General features: G+C 48.3%; 1 protein-coding gene across 1 annotated transcript in view; it reads left to right on the top strand.

Moving 5' to 3' along the window:
- LOC120059971 (ryanodine receptor 3-like) overlaps nt 1-20,533 on the top strand; it is a 153,962-nt gene that overhangs the window by 108,132 nt on the left and 25,297 nt on the right. Inside the window, exons 39-67 of the mRNA XM_039009049.1 lie at nt 5,785-6,058; nt 6,232-6,346; nt 7,063-7,195; nt 9,292-9,386; nt 9,546-9,681; nt 10,391-10,577; nt 10,735-10,843; nt 11,046-11,166; nt 12,012-12,181; nt 13,029-13,249; nt 13,413-13,503; nt 14,247-14,387; nt 14,924-15,087; nt 15,337-15,415; nt 15,690-15,779; nt 15,940-16,086; nt 16,473-16,535; nt 16,647-16,722; nt 16,839-16,962; nt 17,055-17,170; nt 17,290-17,357; nt 17,463-17,584; nt 17,758-17,807; nt 17,903-17,963; nt 18,861-19,099; nt 19,231-19,312; nt 19,409-19,539; nt 19,651-19,992; nt 20,242-20,482. Coding sequence (XP_038864977.1) covers nt 5,785-6,058; nt 6,232-6,346; nt 7,063-7,195; nt 9,292-9,386; nt 9,546-9,681; nt 10,391-10,577; nt 10,735-10,843; nt 11,046-11,166; nt 12,012-12,181; nt 13,029-13,249; nt 13,413-13,503; nt 14,247-14,387; nt 14,924-15,087; nt 15,337-15,415; nt 15,690-15,779; nt 15,940-16,086; nt 16,473-16,535; nt 16,647-16,722; nt 16,839-16,962; nt 17,055-17,170; nt 17,290-17,357; nt 17,463-17,584; nt 17,758-17,807; nt 17,903-17,963; nt 18,861-19,099; nt 19,231-19,312; nt 19,409-19,539; nt 19,651-19,992; nt 20,242-20,482 — 3,988 coding nt within the window. The remainder of the gene's footprint in view (nt 1-5,784; nt 6,059-6,231; nt 6,347-7,062; nt 7,196-9,291; nt 9,387-9,545; nt 9,682-10,390; nt 10,578-10,734; nt 10,844-11,045; nt 11,167-12,011; nt 12,182-13,028; nt 13,250-13,412; nt 13,504-14,246; nt 14,388-14,923; nt 15,088-15,336; nt 15,416-15,689; nt 15,780-15,939; nt 16,087-16,472; nt 16,536-16,646; nt 16,723-16,838; nt 16,963-17,054; nt 17,171-17,289; nt 17,358-17,462; nt 17,585-17,757; nt 17,808-17,902; nt 17,964-18,860; nt 19,100-19,230; nt 19,313-19,408; nt 19,540-19,650; nt 19,993-20,241; nt 20,483-20,533) is intronic.

Below are 20,533 nucleotides of genomic sequence, written 5' to 3'. Positions count from 1 at the left end.
ACACTGTTTCACTATAGCAGAATCCTTCCCTCCCTGTCCTTCAGGACAGACCACTGTCACAACACTGTTTCACTATAGCAGAATCCTTCCCTCCCTGTCCTTCAGGACAGACCACTGTCACAACACTGTTTCACTATAGCAGAATCCCTCCCTCCCTGTCCTTCAGGACAGACCACTGTCACAACACTGTTTCACTATAGCAGAATCCTTCCCTCCCTGTCCTTCAGGACAGACCACTGTCACAACACTGTTTCACTATAGCAGAATCCTTCCCTTCCTGTCCTTCAGGACAGACCACTGTCACAACACTGTTTCACTATAGCAGAATCCTTCCCTTCCTGTCCTTCAGGACAGACCACTGTCACAACACTGTTTCACTATAGCAGAATCCTTCCCTCCCTGTCCTTCAGGACAGACCACTGTCACAACACTGTTTCACTATAGCAGAATCCTTCCCTTCCTGTCCTTCAGGACAGACCACTGTCACAACACTGTTTCACTATAGCAGAATCCTTCCCTCCCTGTCCTTCAGGACAGACCACTGTCACAACACTGTTTCACTATAGCAGAATCCCTCCCTCCCTGTCCTTCAGGACAGACCACTGTCACAACACTGTTTCACTATAGCAGAATCCTTCCCTTCCTGTCCTTCAGGACAGACCACTGTCACAACACTGTTTCACTATAGCAGAATCCTTCCCTCCCTGTCCTTCAGGACAGACCACTGTCACAACACTGTTTCACTATAGCAGAATCCTTCCCTTCCTGTCCTTCAGGACAGACCACTGTCACAACACTGTTTCACTATAGCAGAATCCTTCCCTCCCTGTCCTTCAGGACAGACCACTGTCACAACACTGTTTCACTATAGCAGAATCCTTCCCTTCCTGTCCTTCAGGACAGACCACTGTCACAACACTGTTTCACTATAGCAGAATCCTTCCCTTCCTGTCCTTCAGGACAGACCACTGTGACAACACTGTTTCACTATAGCAGAATCCTTCCCTTCCTGTCCTTCAGGACAGACCACTGTCACAACACTGTTTCACTATAGCAGAATCCTTCCCTTCCTGTCCTTCAGGACAGACCACTGTCACAACACTGTTTCACTATAGCAGAATCCTTCCCTTCCTGTCCTTCAGGACAGACCACTGTCACAACACTGTTTCACTATAGCAGAATCCTTCCCTTCCTGTCCTTCAGGACAGACCACTGTCACAACACTGTTTCACTATAGCAGAATCCTTCCCTTCCTGTCCTTCAGGACAGACCACTGTCACAACACTGTTTCACTATAGCAGAATCCTTCCCTCCCTGTCCTTCAGGACAGACCACTGTCACAACACTGTTTCACTATAGCAGAATCCTTCCCTCCCTGTCCTTCAGGACAGACCACTGTCACAACACTGTTTCACTATAGCAGAATCCTTCCCTCCCTGTCCTTCAGGACAGACCACTGTCACAACACTGTTTCAATATAGCAGAATCCTTCCCTCCCTGTCCTTCAGGACAGACCACTGTCACAACACTGTTTCACTATAGCAGAATCCTTCCCTTCCTGTCCTTCAGGACAGACCACTGCCACAACACTGTTTCACTATAGCAGAATCCTTCCCTTCCTGTCCTTCAGGACAGACCACTGTCACAACACTGTTTCACTATAGCAGAATCCTTCCCTCCCTGTCCTTCAGGACAGACCACTGTCACAACACTGTTTCACTATAGCAGAATCCTTCCCTCCCTGTCCTTCAGGACAGACCACTGTCACAACACTGTTTCACTATAGCAGAATCCTTCCCTCCCTATCCTTCAGGACAGACCACTGTCACAACACTGTTTCACTATAGCAGAATCCTTCCCTCCCTATCCTTCAGGACAGACCACTGTCACAACACTGTTTCACTATAGCAGAATCCTTCCCTTCCTGTCCTTCAGGACAGACCACTGTCACAACACTGTTTCACTATAGCAGAATCCTTCCCTCCCTGTCCTTCAGGACAGACCACTGTCACAACACTGTTTCACTATAGCAGAATCCTTCCCTCCCTGTCCTTCAGGACAGACCACTGTCACAACACTGTTTCACTATAGCAGAATCCTTCCCTCCCTGTCCTTCAGGACAGACCACTGTCACAACACTGTTTCACTATAGCAGAATCCCTCCCTCCCTGTCCTTCAGGACAGACCACTGTCACAACACTGTTTCACTATAGCAGAATCCTTCCCTCCCTGTCCTTCAGGACAGACCACTGTCACAACACTGTTTCACTATAGCAGAATCCTTCCCTTCCTGTCCTTCAGGACAGACCACTGTCACAACACTGTTTCACTATAGCAGAATCCTTCCCTTCCTGTCCTTCAGGACAGACCACTGTCACAACACTGTTTCACTATAGCAGAATCCTTCCCTCCCTGTCCTTCAGGACAGACCACTGTCACAACACTGTTTCACTATAGCAGAATCCTTCCCTTCCTGTCCTTCAGGACAGACCACTGTCACAACACTGTTTCACTATAGCAGAATCCTTCCCTCCCTGTCCTTCAGGACAGACCACTGTCACAACACTGTTTCACTATAGCAGAATCCTTCCCTTCCTGTCCTTCAGGACAGACCACTGTCACAACACTGTTTCACTATAGCAGAATCCTTCCCTTCCTGTCCTTCAGGACAGACCACTGTCACAACACTGTTTCACTATAGCAGAATCCTTCCCTTCCTGTCCTTCAGGACAGACCACTGTCACAACACTGTTTCACTATAGCAGAATCCTTCCCTCCCTGTCCTTCAGGACAGACCACTGTCACAACACTGTTTCACTATAGCAGAATCCTTCCCTCCCTGTCCTTCAGGACAGACCACTGTCACAACACTGTTTCACTATAGCAGAATCCTTCCCTCCCTGTCCTTCAGGACAGACCACTGTCACAACACTGTTTCACTATAGCAGAATCCTTCCCTTCCTGTCCTTCAGGACAGACCACTGTCACAACACTGTTTCACTATAGCAGAATCCTTCCCTTCCTGTCCTTCAGGACAGACCACTGTCACAACACTGTTTCACTATAGCAGAATCCTTCCCTCCCTGTCCTTCAGGACAGACCACTGTCACAACACTGTTTCACTATAGCAGAATCCTTCCCTCCCTGTCCTTCAGGACAGACCACTGTCATAACACTGTTTCACTATAGCAGAATCCTTCCCTCCCTGTCCTTCAGGACAGACCACTGTCACAACACTGTTTCACTATAGCAGAATCCTTCCCTTCCTGTCCTTCAGGACAGACCACTGTCACAACACTGTTTCACTATAGCAGAATCCTTCCCTTCCTGTCCTTCAGGACAGACCACTGTCACAACACTGTTTCACTATAGCAGAATCCTTCCCTCCCTGTCCTTCAGGACAGACCACTGTCACAACACTGTTTCACTATAGCAGAATCCTTCCCTTCCTGTCCTTCAGGACAGACCACTGTCACAACACTGTTTCACTATAGCAGAATCCTTCCCTTCCTGTCCTTCTGTTTCTCTCCCTCAGGTACTGTAGCACCTCAGCAATGCAAGCCCCTCTAATTGGTGTGTTCCTGGTCAATGGGGGCACATAAAGCTGTGGTGAGAGCTGTGGTGTGAGCTATGTTGAGAGCTGTGTTGAGAGCTGTGGTGTGAGCTGTAGTGATGATTGACAGCCCAGTGTTGAGAGTTTTACTCTGTTGAGGACAAGCCAAGCCAATCAACCAACCAGCAGAAACAGAGACCTAAAAACACAGCCTCCTGATTGCTCTGCTTTAAAACAACTATTATTGATTGCATGCAAATTGTCCCTTCCCCACTGCTCTGAATTGGTTACTGTTTTCCCTGTGGCGAGGCTACCTAAGCTTGGAAGACACACACACATACACACACATATCACACAACACCGCTACAAACTGCCATCCACCGCCACAGGCCTATTGATCTGATTTTAATGAAGCCTTAAGGGTTCCCTTCATATGAGCTGTCTAAACAATGACTCAGTTGACCGGGAGAGGCAGCATGATATGGTACAGTACTATTAATACCTCTTACTCTCCCAGTGAGTCACATTTTTACATAATAGAGCTTCGATTCCGCTCCGCCGAGAATGTACTATTGCCTTTTCATGAATGAACTAGCAAAAGTGTTTTCTTGACAAATCACGGAAAACAATGACATTAACATTGCTCACATTATTCATTACCTCTTCTTTTGAGAAGAGACTTGTTGCTCTGTGTGATACACAGACAGAGTTCTGCTTTTAGCAGACTGGAGCCTTGTGAAGGCAAGAAGAAAGTGAGAGAGACAGCTGCTTCTAATTCCAGGTCTTATCATGTTCTGAATTGAGTCTTTCAATGACTTCCCTTTCATCACTCTTGCATGGTGACAAGTAGGATCAGCTAGTCAAGTCTCTTTAACAGCAGTGATGGGGCTTTGTGACCAGGGCTGCTACTGAAGGGTCTGAAGAACCCTGCTCTGTCTCTCACTCACTTTTCAAAGACGTCTAGAGAGGGTCATTCTCTGTTCTGTTCTGTGAACATAATGACACCCAGGCACTTTGCCATCAATATGTATACCTACAAGCAATGTTCCCTAAAAATTAATTCAGCACTGAGGAAATTTCAGATCTTCTGTGCAACTTCCAGCGCACGTTTACTGTGAACTCTGAGGCTGTACACGCTTTAAGTTACAGTTTTAACAGTGTCCATGTAGGCTAATACATTATCACCGCATATTGGCTTTGCTTGAATTGCCATGCCAATTTATTGCATATTTCTGTGCGGCAGTCCCGGGGAGGAGGTCTCGGGGAGGAGGTCTCGGGGAGGAGGTCCCGGGGAGGAGGTCTCGGGGAGGAGGTCTCGGGGAGGAGGTCCCGGGGAGGAGGTCCCGGGGAGGAGGTCCCGGGGAGGAGGTCTCGGGGAGGAGGTCTCGGGAAGGAGGTCCCGGGGAGGAGGTCTCGGGGAGGAGGTCTCGGGGAGGAGGTCTCGGGGAGGAGGTCCCGGGGAGGAGGTCTCGGGGAGGAGGTCCCGGGGAGGAGGTCTCGGGGAGGAGGTCTCGGGGAGGAGGTCCCGGGGAGGAGGTCTCGGGGAGGAGGTCTCGGGGAGGCAGTCTCGGGGAGGCAGTCTGGGGGAGGCAGTCTGGGGGAGGCAGTTTCGGGGAGGCAGTTTCGGGGAGGCAGTTTCGGGGAGGCAGTCTCGGGGAGGCAGTCTCGGGGAGGCAGTCCCGGGGAGGCAGTTTCGGGGAGGCAGTCTCGGGGAGGCAGTTTCGGGGAGGCAGTCTCGGGGAGGCAGTCTCGGGGAGGCAGTTTCGGGGAGGCAGTTTCGGGGAGGCAGTCTCGGGGAGGCAGTCTCGGGGAGGCAGTCTCGGGGAGGCAGTTTCGGGGAGGCAGTCTCGGGGAGGCAGTCTCGGGGAGGCAGTCTCGGGGAGGCAGTCTCGGGGAGGCAGTCTCGGGGAGGCAGTCTCGGGGAGGCAGTCCCGGGAAGGCAGTCTGGAGGAGGAAGTCTCGGGGAGGCAGTCCCGGGGAGGCAGTCTCGGGCTACTGCACTTAGAGGAAACATTGCCTACAAACCTCTTTGAAAAGGCTCACTTCCCACACACTAGTTCCATCTACTGTACTACCATAGACTGCTATTGTTTTTACCACTATTATGTCAGGACTTCTTACTATACCACTATATGACAAAAGTTACAAAAAATGTGGTGGTGCAGTACATATCCTAACCATGTAAAGAGTAGGAGATGACTAGGTTTTGCTGTCTGTTCCCTGTTCTCTAGCCAACCTGAAGGAGTTGATCTCCCAGACCATGGTGAGCTGGGCTCAGGAGTGCCACGTCCAGGACCCCGAGCTGGTCAGAGTGATGTTCAGCCTGCTGAGGAGACAGTACGACAGCATTGGAGAGCTGCTCCGGGCCATGAGGAAGAGCTACACTATCAGTGCTGCCTCTATACAGGACACCATCAACCTGCTGGCCTCTCTGGGTCAGATCAGATCACTGCTGTCCGTACGCATGGGCAAGGAGGAGGAGAAACTCATGATCGACGGTCTGGGGTAGGTTACATGTCAGTGACACAGTCTACTGCACGAACATATATAGTCTGATAACCAGGGAGCTTTAAAGTACCAATGCTTTAGTTAATTTCAGATACAATTATGATCTCAATCACTGTTCCAAGTATTATTTGACCTGTTCTGAGTATTCTGTGTTTTTTATTTCCATCCAGTGACATCATGAACAACAAGATATTCTACCAGCACCCCAACCTGATGCGTGTTCTAGGCATGCATGAGACGGTAATGGAGGTGATGGTCAACGTGCTGGGAGGAGGCAAGTCCCAGGTACAGTTCAGTACTGCTACGGATGATAGAGGAGACTCTGGTGTATCACAGCATCCATGACAGTTGTTGATGATAGATTCAACTTTAACTTTAATAAACAAACTTGAGAATAAATATTGGTTGTATACAGTATTTGAAAAACAGGTTTTCCAGAGCTCCAATGTGTATGTGCTACAAACCAAGGCAAGGGAGGCTGTACTGCATGTAGAAGGGAGGCTGAGTGTGTGTTTGGGAAAGGAGGGGAGGGCAGTAATAAATAGACCACAGCAGGTGGTTATTCTCCCAGGCTGACGGCTCTCTACCATGACACTGGGGTATAGAGCCCGGCCTGGGGATGGAGGAAGGACAGAGGGGGGTCGGCATGGAATGGCATGGCAGGCCTTTTTAGACATTCGTTAGTGAAGGGGATTTATAGCAACATGCCTTGAGGAAGCCAAATAGTCATTAGACCCAACACAAGCCCAGAATAAAGGCATACTGTAACTGTACCCTCTTGTCTGTCTGCCTGCCTGTTTGTCTCTTTTTGATGATCACATGGGTTAAGCTTGTATTTATATTTTAGGTCTTCTAGTTTCAACAGTTTAACTACTAGTAGTTTCAAGTTTTATCTACTAATAATATGCATAGCTGTCAGAATGTCAGCTGAGTCTCAGTTTTATAGTGAGAATTGGACAGGTTGTGCCTCATTAACCCTAGTCTCTGTGTTTTCCTCTCAGGAGATAGCGTTCCCCAAGATGGTGGCCAGCTGCTGTCGCTTCCTGTGTTACTTCTGCAGGATCAGTCGTCAGAACCAAAAGGCCATGTTTGACCACCTCAGCTACCTTCTGGAGAACAGCAGCGTAGGCCTTGGTAGGTACACTGCTCCTGGTAGAGCTGGGCCTGGGCTACACTGCTCCTGGTAGAGCTGGGCCTGGGGGTACACTGCTCCTGGTAGAGCTGGGCCTGGGGTACACTGCTCCTGGTAGAGCTGGGCCTGGGCTACACTGCTCCGGGTAGAGCTGGGCCTGGGGGTACACTGCTCCTGGTAGAGCTGGGCCTTGGGTACACTGCTCCTGGTAGAACTGGGCCTGGGGGTACACTGCTCCTGGTAGAACTGGGCCTGGGGGTACACTGCTCCTGGTAGAACTGGGCCTGGGGGTACACTGCTCCTGGTAGAACTGGGCCTGGGGGTACACTGCTCCTGGTAGAACTGGGCCTGGGGGTACACTGCTCCTGGTAGAACTGGGCCTGGGGGTACACTGCTCCTGGTAGAACTGGGCCTGGGGGTATACTGCTCCTGGTAGAACTGGGCCTGGGGGTACACTGCTCCTGGTAGAACTGGGCCTGGGGGTACACTGCTCCTGGTAGAGATGGGCTTGGGGGTACACTGCTCCTGGTAGAACTGGGCCTGGGGGTACACTGCTCCTGGTAGAACTGGGCCTGGGGGTACACTGCTCCTGGTAGAACTGGGCCTGGGGGTACACTGCTCCTGGTATAACTGGGCCTGGGGTACACTGCTCCTGGCAGAGCTGGGCCTGGGGTACACTGCTCCTGGTAGAGCTGGGCCGGGGGGTACACTGCTCCTGGTAGAGCTGGGGCTGGGGTACACTGCTCCTGGTAGAACTGGGGCTGGGGTACACTGCTCCTGGTAGAACTGGGGCTGGGGTACACTACTCCTGGTAGAGCTGGGGCTGGGGTACACTGCTCCTGGTAGAGCTGGGCCTGGGGTACACTGCTCCTGGTAGAACTGGGGCTGGGGTACACTGCTCCTGGTAGAGCTGGGGGTGGGGTACACTGCTCCTGGTAGAGCTGGGGCTGGGGTACACTGCTCTTGGTAGAGCTAGGGGTGGGGGATACACTTGCTGGGGGTTGATGGAAATCACATTCTCAGTACCCTACACCCCTGAGTTGATGGAGAGTCTCTGACATAGGAAAAGCACATTCTATATCCAGCATCTCTTACTTCCTTTTGGAACAACTTGCTTATACAGTAGTTACACTGGGTGTGGCGGCATCTCTGACGCTGTTCTCATTGTTATGGACAATAATCTCATTGGGCCTCACGTTAGGTCCTTGAGTTGTGAGTCTGCATACATTAGACACACACCTGAGATTAGGTGTGTGTGTGTGTGTGTGTGTGTGTGTGTGTGTGTGTGTGTGTGTGTGTGTGTGTGTGTGTGTGTGTGTGTGTGTGTGTGTGTGTGTGTGTGTGGCTGGTTGGTTGGTTGGTCAGTTGGTCGTGAATTCATCAGGGGAGAGGGTGAGTCATCATACATTCTGTCTGGAGAGGTTGTGCCACAGTCACTCTTTGAACACCGTGCTGTGGCAGGGAGAAAGAGGGAGCGGTTATTTCCTGGGTTAACTCTCTCACACACACACACACACACACACACACACACACACACACACACACACACACACACACACACACACACAGAGAATAGTCCAAAGGTGAGGGACAACGTAGTCACTTACAGTAGTCTTCTCGACCCATGTACATTATACAGTCTTGCACCTACAGTATATTGTACAAAGTATTTGAGTGTGATTTTAGCCTGAACCAATAATTTGCACATCTTTGAATGTTTCTGTTTATGAAAACAAAGATAGTGAAATATACTGCTGCTTTAATGAGCTTAAATAAACTCAGTGAAACAATAGAAGGTATAAGTAATTACTGCCAATATGAGCTGGAAATTTTGGTTTAGATCAGTATCACTCAGCTGTTGACAGATGAACAGTCTGACAGTCCAATCAGTCTGGTCCTGGTTCGTCATGAGAGTGTAATGCTGCCCCCTGCTGTTGGCTTTAGGTTACTCCCACAACTTCCCATCTCAATGAGAAGTACCTCTGACTTAGTGGAATGGAGAATCATTCTCTGAACACCAGAATTGTTGTAAATACTTGTGAAAAACGAATAACTTAAATTGGATCCTATGTATGTTTTCTCCCCGTAGCATCCCCAGCGATGAGAGGCTCCACTCCTCTAGACGTGGCTGCCTCCTCTGTGATGGACAACAACGGCCTGGCCTTGGCCCTGGAAGAGCCCGACCTGGACAAGGTAGGGGATACTGTCTCTATTGGATGTGTGTGTGTGTTGCTGTGTGTGCATTAGAATTGGGGTTTTGTGTCTATGTGTTTCAGAATATCCTCAGTCCATGTGGCTGTTGCTAAGCTTGTCTTTGTTTTGTCATGGTTGTGTCCTGGTTGTGTGTCGCAGGTGGTGACGTACCTAGCAGGCTGTGGGCTCCAGAGCTGTCCCATGCTGCTGGACAAAGGTTACCCTGACATCGGCTGGAACCCCATTGAGGGTGAACGCTACCTCTCCTTCCTGCGCTTCGCTGTATTTGTCAATGGTAGGTGGGGCACTGTACTGTAATGACTGTCAGCAGCTCCTGTACTGAACCTTGGTCTCTGTAGGGTAAAGTGGAGGATGCGGCTTGGTAATGTACTGTACTATGCCTTCCATACCAGGGGTAGGTTTAGAGAGGGCCTGTCTGTGTGGATCCTGCTGGGCAGGCTAGACTGCCTGAGGGGGTTAGCTGATAGGAGCCACAGCCTCAAGGTCAGTAGAGCTCAGTGGAGGAACAGGATCTCACTAAAGAGAGTGAATATTGGAAACTGCTCCTGGATGAAAGAGCAGGGCAGCCATTCATTTGCTTCCTGACTGTGATGGACCAAAAACAGTGGCGATACATTGTCAAGCACTCACTAGATGAGCTTTATGTCTGGTGCTGTTCACCTCCGAGGTGTTTGGGAGCCCAAGGGAGTATTTTGTTCATATCAGTTGTTGATGTGTGTGTGTGTGTGTACTGTGTGCTATATTTGTGTGTTTTTCCACTGCCAATGCATTTTATGTGCATCTTGTGTCGATATCTGTGTTGATGTCAATGTGCTAATGTGGTGTATTACTGAAATATATGTTTTGTTAACCTGGTGGGGTGTGTGTGTGTGTGTGTGTGTGTGTGTGTGTGTGTGTGTGTGTGTGTGTGTGTGTGTGTGTGTGCGCGTGCGTGTGCGCGTGCGTGTATGTTTGTGTGTAACAAATGCATGTGTGTGTTCCAGGTGAGAGTGTGGAGGAGAACTCCAGTGTGGTGGTGAAGCTACTGATCAGGCGTCCAGAGTGTTTTGGCCCGGCTCTGAGAGGAGAGGGGGGTAACGGGCTGCTGGCAGCCATGAAGGAGGCCATCAAAATCTCAGATAACCCTGCTGTGGACTTGCCCTCCTCCGCCCAGGGGGTCAGCTCTGACGCGTAAGCTACATACTGTACCTGCCATAGCTATAAAGCAAGAACTAACGGCATAGAACTAATAGTACATAGCAAAGTAAACACTGTAAGATCATGGTGAGTTAGTGAAGATGGCAAGGTAAGGCCCAGAAGACCTTCTCATTGGTTTTGTTATGGGCAGGTCTGCTGAGGACGATGAGGAGGAAGAGGTGGTGCATATGGGCAATGCCATCATGTCCTTCTACTCTGCCCTCATCGACCTACTGGGACGCTGTGCCCCAGAGATGCACGTGAGTTTAGCTGATGGTCCCACTCCTATCACAGATCACCTGTACTCTGACCTACTCTGAGAGGTTTATTTGCATACGAGACATCTCAGCATCTGTTCTCTCTGACTCATCTGGATAAGTAAAGATTGAATGAATGTCTGTTTTCCACCAGTGAGATTTCAATAGGACTAATGACCTTCTCTCCTTCCTCCTCCTCCTTCAGTTGATCAACAAGGGTAAAGGGGAGGCCCTGCGTATCCGTGCCATCCTGCGCTCCCTAGTGCCCACTGAAGACCTGGTGGGCATCATCAGCATACCCCTCAAAATGCCTGTCGTCCACAAAGGTAGAGGACTGCCCAGTTCCCACTTCAGCTCTTATAACGCACAACAGCACACACAACAGCACACAATAGCAACACACAATACGCAATAAAATCCCAAATCACTCAGCCATATTTACACAAGGTGATCTAATAAAATGCACACTTTACTCTCTGAAGTCTAGAAACAACAAAAAGTGATCTAAATAATGAATTGGTTGAGGTAGAAATGATGAAGTATGAAACTCAATCGTTTAAATGGTGGTGCCGTGCTTTTGATCCCAGCTCACAATTCATGTGTTTTTAATCAACCAAGGCTTTCTACCTCCCACGGCTCTCCTCTCCTCGTCTCCCTCTCATTTCTGTTGCCGGGTGCTTTTCTCTATTGATTGCTCTGCACAAGCATAGCATCGCTCGGATCTTAAAACGCTGCTAGCTAGTGCTGCCACACAACGAGCGCTGTCGGCCGGCCAACAACTGAATAACTCAGCCGTGCCTCCCTCCCCAGAAACCCTCTCACAAGCTGCACTGCTGCTAATGAATACACATGAGTTATCTGGACTCGCATGCCTTTCTTAATCAGATGAGGCTTGCTATAATGTATGGGTAGGTCTCCCTGTTTGAATACTGCAAGAAAAACATATTTACACAAGTCCTATTTACACAGAGACCCACCACCTCTTCTTATTTTGTTTTCCTCTGTGTATCTCATTATTTTTTCTTTCTTTGTCTATCGTTCCCTTTTATGTTATTTTCTCTCTCTCTCTCTCTCTCTCTCTCTCTCTCTCTCTCTCTCTCTCTCTCTCTCTCTCTCTCTCTCTCTCTCTCTCTCTCTCTTCTCCTCCTCTTCCTCTTCCTCTTCCTGTTAGACGGAACTGTGACAGAGCCTGATATGGCAGCCAGTTTCTGCCCGGACCACAAGGCCCCCATGGTGCTGTTCCTGGACCGGGTCTATGGTATTGAGGACCAAAGCTTCCTACTTCAGCTGCTGGACGTGGGCTTCCTGCCCGACCTGCAAGCCTCTGCTTCTCTGGACACGGTGAGTGGTGAGCTCACCCTCAGCTGAGAAGTGGGAGATGTGGAAGACCACAAATTAGGCTAAGGCATCAAGTTGTTCGTTTTGCCATCTAGTTCATTGTTTACCAGACGTGGGTTGAGGTATTCAATGATGTGGGAGATGAGTGGAGTGGAGGCTGTGTATTGAAGGCTTGTGTGTGTGAGAGGGAGTTTAAAACATGTGTATTTAAAGCTGAGTGTCTAAGTGGAGTCGGTTTAGTGGAGTGGAGTGTACTAGTGGAGGTTGACCCTGGTGATTCCATGAGCAGGCAGGCGGTGAGCCCCTTGATAAGGGCTGGAATATCCATGGCTCTGCTTGTTTTGGAGCTCTCTGAGGCAACCCTCCACCCCAGCCCCAGCCCGGTGTTAATGTGACAACGGCTAAGAATAGCTAGCCTCTGGGCCACCAGTTGCCCTGCTCCTGTACAGACACACAGATCTTTGATCCACACTGGAAAGCGATAAGGATCACGCGCCCACGTAATCCAGCAGCTATTAAATTAAAGTCTGGTTGATTCCGATGTAACACGATGCTAGGCTCACCGTTCCAGGCCTTTAATTAGAGAGTATTACTCTGTAGATATGATTAGCCCTGGCCTGGGATGACCTAGTGCTTTGTCTCCCTGTTTTAGTTCTTCATCAGCTATTTCCTAAGGATAAATGTGCAGATTCAGCTCCTCACTAGGATTCTATTTAGAGTAGTTGAAAGTCTATCTTTGACACACCTAATGATAGTGATTGTGGAACAGTTGAAGTTGTGCCTGGGTTGTGAGAACTACTGTGTGACACTGTGTTGTGTTGACCTCTCCCCTTTGACCCCTCCCCTGTAGGAGGTACTCAGCACCACAGAGACAGCTCTGGCCATGAACAGGTACATCGGCTCTGCCATGCTGCCCCTGCTCACCCGCTGTGCCCCCCACTTCGCTGGCACAGAGCACTACGCCGTGCTCATCGACTCCACGCTGCACACCATCTACAGGCTGTCCAAGGGCCGCTCTCTCACCAAGGCCCAGAGAGACGCTATCGAGGAGTGTCTGCTGGCCGTCTGCAAGTAAGGAGTTCCACTATGTACATTAGCACCCCTCAAGGAAGTAATACGCTCACTGTGTGGCCATTGAAACACTTAAGGCAAACAGATACAGTATTATCCTGGGTCATGATGTGGTGTCTCTCTGATTTCCTGTTCCCTCCCTGGTCTGGTCCTCTGTCTGCAGGTACCTCCGTCCCTCCATGCTGCAGCATCTCTTGCGACGCCTCGTCTTTGACGTGCCCTTGCTGACAGAGTACTGCAAGATGCCTCTCAGGGTATGTCTCCTTTCCTTCCCTCTCCCTTTCTCTTTCTCTTTCTCTTCCTCTGCCCTTTGCGCTCTCTCTCTCTCTCTCTCTCTCTCTCTCTCTCTCTCTCTCTCTCTCTCTCTCTCTCTCTCTCTCTCTCTCTCTCTCTCTCTCTCTCTCTCTCTCCTCTCTCTCTCTCTCTCTCTCTCTCTCTCTCTCTCTCTCTCTCTCTCTCTCTCTCTCTCCTCTCTCTCTCTCTCTCTCTCTCTCTCTCTCTCTCTCTCTGCCCTTCTGCTGCCCTCTCCCTGATCTCAGCAGGCTCTGGATTCAGGGGTGTGCTCTGCAGCCTGCTTGAAGATATTAGCTCTCTATCCTGTTGGGCGTTACACACACTGTTTATCAAACATACCGTCTCTTTCTCTGCCTCTCACTGCTATTAATGATGACGTTCCCAGCATTAAGCAGATGTTGGCAGTTGTTTTGTTTTTATTACAACAGCCGAGCACCAGGGAGCAGAGATTGCCTGTGGAAGACGGAACACTGTTGATTCTGCCTCCACTTAAACTGAGCTAGTGAGAATGAATATCCCATGACCTATCATCAGCTGTAGATCCTATTGGAGATATTTGGCTCGGTGCCAGTGTGTTGTTGTCTCTCAGTACACCAGTAAAGTGGTTATCTACGTGTCTGTTTTCTATTCCTCAGTGTAGCCCACAGCAGAGTGTACATACATCCTCTCTCTCAGTCTGATGTTGTGGTTGTGTCCTCCACAGCTCCTGACCAACCACTACGAGCAGAGCTGGAAGTACTACTGTCTGCCATCAGGCTGGGGCAGCTATGGCATGGCCTCAGACGAGGAGCTGCTCCTCACAAAGAAGATCTTCTGGGGCGTCTTGGATTCGCTCTCACAGAGGGTACGATGAGGTCTCCTTTAACACAGCACTTAAACCCAGGAGAATGGCAGGCCTCCAACAGGCTCCTAGTTGAGGCAAAAAAAAAATGCTGCACTGAGCTTTGATCAGGAAGTGCTGACCATGTGGATACATGTTCAGGCCAATAGGTCATAACCTTTAGTAATCTGGTACTAGACGCTCCTCTTTAAGTGTCCTATTGAATTATCTCTCTACGAATGCCTCGTTGCCTTTCTGTGCTGTTGAATATGGCCATAGATTTATGGTTCATCTTGTATGCTCTTTTTGAAGTACGGTAAATGTCTGGAACCAGCACATGAAAGTGAAGATGGTGACAGAAAGACCAGGCTGAGAACATCAATATTTGAACAGTCATCATCGATCTCAGCCTCTGCTCTCTGTAACTGGGACGACTCTGCATTAAGCATATCTCTTAACCTCTAGCCATTCCTGCAGTCTCTAGTCGATAGTTTAGCCTTACTCAGACCTCAGTGGAGTCCACTGATAGTCCACCAATCAGAGTGTGTTTCACATTGCAGAAGTACGATGCAGATCTCTTTAAGATGGCCATGCCCTGTCTGAGTGCCATATCTGGGGCCTTACCGCCTGACTACATAGACTCCACCATCAGCACCACCCTGGAGAAGCCTGTGTCTGTGGACGCTCAGGGCAACTTCGACCCTAAACCCATAAGCACAGCCAAGTGAGTGGCCATCAGAGATTATGGCATATAAGGCGTGACTGTCTGCTCAAATTAAGGGCATTTTAAATGAAGTGATCCCACTCTGACTTTATATGTAACAACTTGTTATAGGTGCCATGTAGAAATTATGCACATAATTGATTTGATGTAATGTGCAGTGCTTTTATATACTTCATGACTGTGTTTACATATGCTTTATCCCAGCATGCATCATACCTGCAGTGAGTCATGGTTACTCTCTCTTTACAGCATATCTCTTCCAGAGAAACTGGAACACGTTGCCAACAAATATGCTGAGCATTCCCATGACAAATGGTCAGCAGAGAAGGTAGGCCAACGATGAGCTCCTCTGCCAAGGAAATGTGTATTAGATGATGCAAAATTACACCTGGAACCAATTCATTATAACAGGGCATAAAGATGAAGAATCTACTGCTTTTGCACTGTATTTTATAAAGCCATACCACTACCTTCTTGGATAAACCAATAGGAGGCTGGTTTCAGGGTTGCTCTCTCTATCCTATTTGTTTTTATTTGGGTTGAAAAACTAGCTGGTAATTTATCAGGTCTGTAGTAGGCTCATACTTGGCTGTTTTCTCCAGGTGATGTTGGGATGGAGGTATGGGGACTGTATAGATGAGAAGGCCAAGACTCACCCTCTACTCAGGACCTACAAAGGTCTGACAGAGAAGGTACAGTGTAGTACAACATTACACAATATGGAATTGCTACACTAAAGTACGAGCTCAATAGGTAGACCTCATGATTAAGTTGACAATGTGATGATTAGTTTTTAACTGATTGTATATCTTGCTAACTCTTGGTGTGTATCTGTGTCTGTGTGGTCCTCAGGAGAAGGATATCTACAGGTGGCCGGTGAGGGAGACTCTAAAGAGCATGCTGGCTATGGGCTGGAACATCGACAGGACCAAGGATGGAGAGACCATGTCCCTACGGGAGAGTGAGAAGATGCGCAAGATCTCCCAGTCCTCTTCTCATGTACTCAGTTTAATAACCTCCTCCTCCTAGTACTTTACACTCTTAGAAAAAAGGTGCTATCTAGAACCTAAAAGGGTTCTTCGGCAGTCCCCATAGGAGATGCATTTGAAGAACCCTTTTTGGTTCCAGGTAGAACCCTTTGTGTTCTAGATAGAACCCTTTTGGGTTCCATGTAAAACCATTTCCACAAATGGTTCTACATGGAATCCAAAAGGGTTTTTACCAGGAACAAAAAACGGTTCTACCAGGAACTAAAAATAGTTATCCTATGAGGACAGCCAAAGAACCCTTTTGGAACCCTTTTTTCTGAGAGTTTATACCAGGACTGCTGTTATCTGTTCAATGTTTGTTTTATTACTGAATGTTTTCTTATTGGCATTTGGCAGGCTAACGGTTTCAACCCGACCCCAATAGACACCATCAATGTGGTTCTGTCTATAGAGTTCCAGGTGAGTGAACCACACAGCTGTTATTTTGTAACTGTAAATAACTGGTTTGTTTATGACTAGGCTGTTAATGTTATTTAATGAACAGATGTTCTCTTTGCTCTTTGGATCAAGGGCATGGTGGAGGTTGTGGCTGAGAATTATCACAACATCTGGGCTAAGAAGAAAAAGAATGACCTTGGAATTAGAGGTGATTCTATAATTATCTTCACTCCCTGTGAGATGGAGGAGCCAGATTAATGTAGTCAGAGTAAATGTGAGATTTATTGGTTCTGATTGTTACAGTGTTGTTGTTTGTGGTTCCAGGTGGGGCAACTCACCCTCTGCTGGTGCCCTATGACACCCTGACCGCCAAAGAGAAGGCCCGGGACAAAGAGAAGGCCCAGGACCTGTTCCGCTTCCTGCAGATCAACGGCTACGCCATCACCAGGTCAGTGTGTGAACTTCAGTCTTTGTAAAAACATTGATTTGTATTGTTGTGACAGAATGAGAATTCATCTGTCCCTTCTCCCTGTGTTGTAGAGGTCTGAAGGACATGGAGCAGGACTCTTCCTCCATGGAGAAGAGGTTTGCCTACAAGTTCCTCAAGAAGCTGCTGAAGTATGTGAACTCAGCCCAGGAGTTCATTGCCCACCTTGGTAAGAGCCTGGTGACATTCATATCGTTGATCTTTGAATGCTCCTCTACCTTTTCTCTGTTATGGACAATGCTGCCTTATTGACCTGCTCTTTATTGAACTTTGACCTTGTCGTTTCAGAGGCCATGGCTACCAGTGGGAAGACAGACAAGTCGCCTCATGAGCAAGAAATCAAGTTTTTCGCCAAAGTGAGAATATTGTAAATCTGTGTGAAACAAATGAAAATTTGAAGTACAGTACATGAGATTACACAAAGATTGTCACACATCTCCTAAATGTTATGTATTCTTTAGGTCCTCCTCCCTCTGATAGACCAGTACTTCAAGAACCACTGTCTCTACTTCCTGTCTTCTCCCAGTAAGAACCTGAGCAGCAGCGGTTACGCCTCTAATAAGGAGAAGGAGATGGTCACCAGGTCGGTACAATATCATCTCACGACTCTGCAGTTCCACTTTCTCACTGTCTGTGAATGCTTCTTACTTACTCTTCTCCGTATACTCCTTTCATCTTTTCATCTTTTCCTACTCTTAGCCTTTGACCTCCCTGATTTCGTTCTTTCTTTCCTTTATCTCTCCTTCACTTTTCCAGCCTGTTCTGTAAACTGGCAGCTCTTGTCAGACACAGGATTTCCCTATTTGGTAAGAAGCTGATTCTCATCGCTCTTTGTTGCTGTGAATATTAGGATGACTATTAGTGTGTGATATGCTAATGACTGTACTGTGTTCTCCTGTAGGGAGTGACTCCACCACCATGGTGAGCGTTCTCCACATCCTGGCCCACACACTGGACACCAGGTGGGTAGAACTCAGTCCTGCAGTCCTATACCCCTAGAGTTTGAAATTAAATCAAAGGTTTGAAAGAGGTCCGTCACGTAACAATTTTACAGTACATGCCATTGGAAAAGAGGGCTAATCTAATGTCTAACCTATATAACGTTGCATTACTTAGGCCCACACATATGTTGTTCTCCACCATGTTCATAATCACCAGTTGTTGTTATTCATGTCATTTTGGAATCATTGACATTAAGAGAAACAACTGCCGCTGGTATTTAGATAAGTACACTCATCATGCATACACAGCAGGTACTGTAGCTAGCTCCGGGCTCCTAGTGTTCTTTAGAAACGATGTGTTGTTTGAGGCAGCAGTTCTCACAAATGAGGTTAAAATAGCAATGCATTAAACATGATGTTTATGCTGAGGATGTAGCCACTGTACTGTACTGTACTTGCCCATAGGCCTTGTCTTTCAACTCCCTCCCTTTGGGAGATTCATCACGGCTTCAAAAAGCTTTAAGAGTCACAAAATGCATTACTAAAAATGTACTAATCTAATCTGCTTAATGTATCAAATAGTTTTTGGGGTGTAATATTTCTGCACGTCCCTACACTGACAGTCTCACCTTGAATCTAAATATTTACATAATTTACTGTATAAATCATACACTGTAAATATTCACATGACAGGACTAGAATCCCTTGGGAGCTCTCTGTAGTATAGCTGGATCTCCTCTATGGAAATGATGCTGTCCTTTGGGAACTCTTCTATCATATGGCAATTATTATTCTAATCAAATACGATCATTTTATTATCCCACATGGGGACATTGTTTGGTTTTTGTGTGCACAAACGGCAGCAATGACAGACTACATACTCCATCATTTAACCCCTTCCTCCCTCTCCTCCGACAGGACGGTGATGAAGTCTGGCTCAGAGCTGGTGAAGGCGGGGTTAAGGACGTTCTTCGAGAACGCAGCGGAGGACCTGGAGAAGACCCTTGAGAACCTGAAGTTGGGGAAGTTCACCCACTCCCGCTCACAGATGAAGGGCGTGTCCCAGAACATTAACTACACCACGGTGGCACTACTGCCCATCCTCACTGCCCTGTTTGAACACATCACCCAGCACCACTTTGGAGTGGACCTGCTCTGTGAGTGACCACAATAACACCTACACATCTAGGAGATATGAGGAGTGGCGAGAGTATGCTTTATAATCATGTCATATCACTGATGCTGTGCATATGAATGTAACCACCATACCTTTTCTGCTGTTTTTCAGTGGATGATGTCCAAGTGTCCTGCTATCGTATCCTGACCAGCCTCTATGCGCTCGGGACTGGGAAAAACATCTATGTGGAAAGGTAGTATTATTTAGATATTGCTAGGAGACTGATATCACAGATACTATATTTCTGAGATCTGTGTGTCTGTCTCTCCCCTCTCCCTGTCCCCTCCAGGCAGCTGCCGGCCCTGGGGGAGTGTCTGGCCACCCTGGCAGGGGCCATGCCTGTGGCCTTCCTGGAGCCCCTGCTCAACAAACACAACCCCTGCTCTGTGTTCAACACCAAGACCGCCAGAGAACGCGCCAGTGAGTTACACACACTTATACATGATAGTGTTGTACATGTTACACCATGATACACTATTTAATGGTTCTTTACCTGTGCATGTAAAATAGTGCTCATCTTATTCTGTGTAGTCCTGGGCATGCCAGACGCGGTGGAGGAGATGTGTCCAGAGATGCCTCGTCTAGACGTCCTGATGAAGGACATCAATGACATGTCTGAGTCTGGGGCACGCTACACAGAGATGCCCCACGTCATCGAGGTGGTGCTGCCCATGCTGTGTAACTACCTGTCCTACTGGTGGGAGAAGGGCCCAGAGAACCAGCCGTCTCCGCACAGCGCGGGCAGTGTTGGGGGCAGTGTCTTCTCCACCACCGTCACCTCAGAACACCTCAGTCTCATCCTGGGAAACATCCTGAAGATCCTAAACAGCAACCTGGGCATCGATGAGGCCTCCTGGATGAAGAGGATCGCAGGTTAGTTGGGTTGCATTACTGTGTGGGAGTGTACAGCAGTCTGTCACAGTGGATGGGAGCTTTAGGAAACAAACTGTTTTTTGAGGGCAAAACTGTCCTCGTATTTGTATACAGTGCTGATCAGATGAACCAGACTGAAAAGGGATTGTCTTTTGCATTCCTAGCAAGACAGCTTTTGTATTGTTTTGTTTTTAATTTCTAATAAAACAACTAACTATGTGTTTGTCACTATGACTGCTGTGTGTGCAGTGTACGCCCAGCCCATCATCACTAAGGCCAGGGCTGTTCTGTTGAAGAGTCACTTTCTGCCTACACTGGAGAAGCTGAAGAAGAAGACAGTGAAGGTGGTGACGGAGGAGGAGCTACTGAAAGCTGACAGTAAGGGAGACACCCAGGAGGCTGAGCTGCTCATCCTGGATGAGTTCGCTGTGCTCTGCAGAGACCTCTACGCCTTCTACCCGATGCTCATCCGCTATGTAGACAACAACAGGTGAGCCCGCTGAACCCTGGGTAATGGAGTAGTTTACAGTGGCATGATGTG

The sequence above is a fragment of the Salvelinus namaycush genome, chromosome 15 (assembly GCF_016432855.1).
Source record: "Salvelinus namaycush isolate Seneca chromosome 15, SaNama_1.0, whole genome shotgun sequence".
NCBI classification, from domain to species: domain Eukaryota; kingdom Metazoa; phylum Chordata; class Actinopteri; order Salmoniformes; family Salmonidae; genus Salvelinus; species Salvelinus namaycush.
This window is presented reverse-complemented; position numbering and strand designations above follow the sequence as displayed.